The sequence below is a fragment of the Gavialis gangeticus genome, unplaced genomic scaffold, assembly GCF_001723915.1.
Source record: "Gavialis gangeticus isolate Ggan-Ray unplaced genomic scaffold, GavGan_comp1, whole genome shotgun sequence".
NCBI classification, from domain to species: domain Eukaryota; kingdom Metazoa; phylum Chordata; order Crocodylia; family Gavialidae; genus Gavialis; species Gavialis gangeticus.
Genome location: NW_017728995.1, coordinates 15,914,359 through 15,919,749, shown reverse-complemented (window position 1 = coordinate 15,919,749; position 5,391 = coordinate 15,914,359). Strand labels below are relative to the sequence as shown.

The following is a 5,391-nucleotide window of genomic DNA, read 5'->3' as shown; positions in this document are numbered from 1 at the left end:
AGGCTTAGTTGTTTGTGTGCCAGTGTAGGTGGAGCTGTCTGAAAAAAAAAGAGTGAAAAATTGATCTTCCCTACCGCAGCGGGTGTGAGAAGTGAAGCCATCAGCTCTACAGCTGCCTCAGCCAGTAAGCTTCATGTGGTTCATGCAGTTGGCTGAAACACGAATGATTCAAGGCTTCGGGGAGTTAAGACTATATCTATAATAAAGGAGTCTTAGGTGAAGCAAAAGGCTTGCTCTAAGAGTAAGACCAGGGCAAGAGATTCATTTTTGTTTGGCCACAAATGGACTGGTTTTAAAACGATTCTTAGAACAATTTTCCACCGACATATTAGAAAGGGATTCCCAGGGACCCAGCTGCCATGGCTGCAGTTTGCTGCCTTCATCTCCATTCACTGGCAATTGTGCCTTTCTCTAATATGTAGCTGTTTGCATTGTCATTTACCTTCACCCTTTTTTGAAGGATGCCTGTTTTAACACCGGTGCTGGGAGGAGTTTATCAATTACAAAGGGCATTCATTAGCTGGACATTCATTCATATGACTTTTTAAATAGGACATAGTCTCCTTAATGGTATCCCCATTAGTGTTAAACTTAATCCTTATACTACATCCAGCCACGAGTCCTTCATTACAGTAAACCTGATTGTATGGAACTGCAACCTAATTCAGCTCAGAAATAAATTTAAATGTTTGTTTCACGTACAAGAGATGCACACAATCAACCCACCCTCATGTCGACAGAGAACACACCAGTGTGCCACTTTGATGTGTAGCATAAATCTAAAGCAGCCAATGGATTTGTGGCATAAGGAATATGGAAAAAATCTATGCTTGCATAATTTCAGAGCTTTAATGCATCACAAGTGTCTGTAGTTCTGAGCATTAATCTGCCTTGTGGAAAAAAAATGAGTTCCAAAAAGTGATATGAGGAAATTAATTTTTAAACTTGTTCTGTAAAATTAATGCCTTTTCTCTTAATATCTCTTCCTCTTCGTATGCGCACACAGATGCCATGCTCTGCATGCAGTGGGAGCTGCCCTCCTGCATCTAGAAAGCCCTTTTAGAGTGCAGACCTGGGCTGTTTCTTTGATTGTTTCCCACGTTCATAAGGAACTAAGCAGACAGGCACCTCTTTGCATAGAGATGTCCCACCCGATAAAATCACATTCAAGCATTCCAAGATCTGACTGGTCAGATCAGGCTCAAGAGTTGATCTAGAATCGCAGACAAGCAGAATATTTTGATTTCTTTTTCCTGTTGACACAGAATTGTATGACTTTTCTGAGACGTTATTCAGCTTGTCTATGCCCATCAAATCTGCATTGTTGTGTAAAGTACTTCAAAGATCAGTATCCAAACAAGGAATGAAATACATTCTTCCCAAAAGATAATAACCTTCATGCGCTTGAAGAGGTTTTTAGCCTCCACAGTATCTCTTCTTCCTTTATCACGGATTTGGTTGCAGGAACCTTCTGTAGTCAAAAACCAAAAAACTGGACTTAGTTACTGTCTCCTTTTCTTTCTCATGTTCTGCTTCCTCTGATCCTTGGGATTTTGGGGCATTCAGAGAAAGTGACCTGTGCTCCCCAACATACTACATTTGGAGTTAACTTTTCTGTCCTTTGGGTTTGCTATGGTACCAAGACAATGCTTGCAAATTATAATTTAATGAGAGATTTCTGCTTTTCTTTATTAAGTGAATCAGTGTCAAATGTTAAAGTCCTATTGTATTCTGGAAAGTGATTAGGTTCAACTTAAACTTCTTACTAATCAGATTTTTGTCTCTGTTTATACATATAACTGGGTATATTAATGTTAGGGATAAAAATAGATGCTGACTTTTATTTTACCCATGTTCACTTGAATGAATGAGGGACAGACCAAAATTCAATTCTCTTCTTACATATTATTAACTGGATTGTACTGAATGTAAGAAAGTCTAAGATAATGTAAGATGGTCTGCACATTAACTTGTACCTTTGAGTCTGGCCCATTTGCTCTATTTAGTGTGCACATCCCCACCTGCAGGGGTGTGTGCTTGCGGTGGAAAATAATAGTAGCAGCACAAATTTGTGTCACTACTTTTTGTCACAATGCATGCTGCCCCTGCACATGTGGTTTGGTGTGGGACAAATTGCCCCACTTCTGGAAAACTGCTGTTTCCCTGCTCCTCCTGGCTCCCACCATGCTGGAGGAGCCAGGGGACAATTAAAACAGTGGAGACACTCTGGCCAGCAGCCAGAGCATCTCCTGGGAGGATCCTGCCTTCATATCTGCCAGTGCATGTTCCTCTGATGTGAGCTGCATTGCATTTTTCTGCACCAGTTTTATTTGCTACTGAGATTTCTTGGTAGCACATATTGCCCCCCACAATGCAGATTTGCAGCATGTTTTAATATGGCAGGTGTGCAGCTTGTGACACTGCAAAGTGGTTTGCGGCACCACAGACTGCACGTGCCTGCACATCTATATCTGGCCAAAGTAGCATCTGTCAGTGCATTTAAAAGTACGGAGCACCTAGACACTGGGATGCTGAAAGGATAAATAGGAGAATGACCTATTTCTGATATTCCCAACCTGATTTTCCAAGTTAGCAGTCCCTGTAGTGCATACACATTTCTGTCTAGATCCACTTGGTTATGATTATGTAAATATATGTACATATTTGAAAAAGGATGTACACATGAAAAATGTATGTACACACTGAAAATCTGTCTCTGTTTTCCCTTTCCCTCTTTCACATTTACATAGCTCAAATTTTCAAGAAAGACATCTCACCCTTTCGGTCAGAAAAAATAACATTTATATACATGATTTATAAATTCCCTTAACCAATGCAAATCCGTTAGTTCCAAAACACAGTGCTACAATATAGTACACATTTTTGAAAGAAATCTGATTTTGGGCGGTGGACAATCCTCTGGCAGTTTTGGGACTCCATCCAACATTTTCAAGTTTGGCAAACTGGAGAAGACTCTAAAGGAGAAATCAAAGAAAAAATATTTTGGAGGCATTTATTTAAACAATGTTTAAATCAAAAGCACAACCATTGATTTTGAATACTGCTGAACTTTGAGGAAATAGAAATCTGAATTCAGAATTAGAGCTGAGTTGTTCTCGTTCACACAGCTGGTACAAAAATATCTAAGTTTCCGCTTCTCTTAAGTCTTCAAAATCAATAGGTATGAAACTTGTACAACAGAGCAGCGTCAAGCTGATTGTCTGATGTATCAAAGGCGAAGATTTTGTAGCTTCATCTTAGGCATCAGGTTTAGAAATTCCTAGCTAGCTGAGATCTAGGGCACAAACTGGAGCATGTTTATGTCATATTTTTGCCTTTTTGTAACAGAGAACACTGAATTTTCTGTGTTTTCCTGCATTTGCATTTCTTTTATATATGGCTTCTGCTTAATCTGCTTTATGGACCTGATCACGGACCAGTACGTCAAGACCTTCTTTGGACATTACAGAGTCCAGTGTATTATTCTATAAAAACAGTGATTTTCTCTGTATCTTTAGCTTCAGCCATTAATGCCAACTGTTCTTGGCCTTTAATGGCATATGAATTGACTCTGGTTATTTTATAAGTTGCTTTCCAATTCTCTGGAGAGAGAGGCACTCTATAAATGTAATAAGACAGCATTATGAAATACCCACTGGCTTCCCCTCCCTTTGCTCCTCCTTGTAACTAGTGTGCAAATGACATAATGTGCCACGAGATTTCCATTGGCTCAGAGTTAGAGCTCAGCCTTCTGATTTAATAGAATTTATTTTTAGATTTTTTTTTTTTAAATGTCTTTAAAAAAATGCAGTCACACAGTTTCCTTCTCTTTCACACCCTGAGGAAGAAGAGTTTTCAGATTTCTGCTGGAGGGAGTGAACATGGCCAAGAAACATCACAGAGTCCTAGTCTTCACAGGGCAACCTGACTGATTGTGTATTTGTAATGAGAACTGACTGTCACTAGCTGGAAATTTCCTGGTAGCACTGGTTTCTGAGGGGCTTACAGAAGAGTATGCTGCAGACACTGGCTTAGTACCCTTTACTGACCCCAAGAAAGTTATTCCTCTGCCTGGGCTTTCAGTCTGTGTGATGGGGTAAGAGCGAAGCAGAGATGGGCACGGACAGGGAGTCTGAGCTGGTGTAACTTACACCTTTTGGTTTTCTCCATGTGCGTTTTACATCAGCTCAGCTTTACTTGTCTACTTACTCCATGTTTTACATAGTGTAACTTGTGTTACCTTTTGAATTTAGCCCACTGAGTCCAGGGTTTGTCTACACTGCGGTCATAATAGTGCCTGCAGGTATATAGATATGCCTGAGCTAGCTTTGAAGCAACTAACTCAAGTGCTTGAAGAAAGTTAACCACAGAAGCCTGGAGCGCAATGTAGCTGTAAAACATACCTAGGAAGCATAAATTAAACAAAGCTGTTCTGCTGTGGATGCACTGCCATGAGTATCTGGGCTACCTAGCTCAAACTAGCTCATGCATACCTGTACTCCTTGAGCACAAGGAAGCCTAAATCAGTGTAACATACAAAGCAAGAAGGTGAGTGTAAAGAAAAGTAACTAACAGAGGGTTACAATGAAGAGAGTTAGAATGGGCAATCTTGCATGAGCTTATGTCTTCAACCACCTTCTTCTGGACTCCTGCCACATCGTTCAGCTCGGGGTCCCCTGTACAATAGCTGCATCATGTAAATTGATTTAACTGAGTTTGAATGAAAAGGAATCTAAAAGAGTGAAGACTATCCTACGCTACCACACTAACTGCCTTTGAACTTGAGCAAAGGACACCAATTTAATTTCTAAAGGTGCTTGTACATGTGAAAAAAAGTTCCTTTGTGTGGTTTAATAGCATCACACAATGAGATTTGGGTGTTTCAAATGAGTTTGCAATGTTGCAAACTAAGCCACATCCCCATGTAGTTAGGTTTGCAACTTTGCAAATTGCAAGAATGCAGCTGTCAGCTCACTCCCCCAGCTAGAGGTGAGGTGGGCAGTAGGGTGAAGCTTTGGGTGGTGATTCGATTCAGAGGAGATTCAGCCTGATTTGGTTGCTAAAGCTCGAAATCCAAATCCAATCAGGGGACCAATAAAAAGGTCTGAATCGATTTGAAGCTCTCTGAATCTTCAGAAAAGATTCAGAGAGCTTTGATGATTTGCAGCGGGAAGCTGGAGCTAGACTACATGCTGGTAAGTAGGGGGTGGGGGAGGGGACCATGGGGCACCCCTGCCAAACCACATCCCCTGCCTGCTCCCCCAGCCCCCCCAACCCCTGCCCACTCTCCCAGGTCCCACTATGGCTGCCTTGCCCGCCCCAGCTCCTGGTGCTTTAGAAAAAAGCCCCACTGCCCCCCACTGCATGGGAGCCTCTGCACGAGCCCCCGGA

The 5,391-nt window shown here is 41.4% G+C and overlaps 1 protein-coding gene across 1 annotated transcript in view; it reads right to left on the bottom strand.

Moving 5' to 3' along the window:
- Positions 1-2,794: 2,794 nt before the first annotated feature.
- LOC109287821 overlaps positions 2,795-5,391 on the bottom strand; it is a 42,088-nt gene continuing 39,491 nt past the window's right edge. The window contains exon 7 of the mRNA XM_019503098.1: positions 2,795-2,975. Within this exon, the coding sequence (XP_019358643.1) occupies positions 2,864-2,975 (112 nt within the window). The 3' untranslated portion in view covers positions 2,795-2,863. The remainder of the gene's footprint in view (positions 2,976-5,391) is intronic.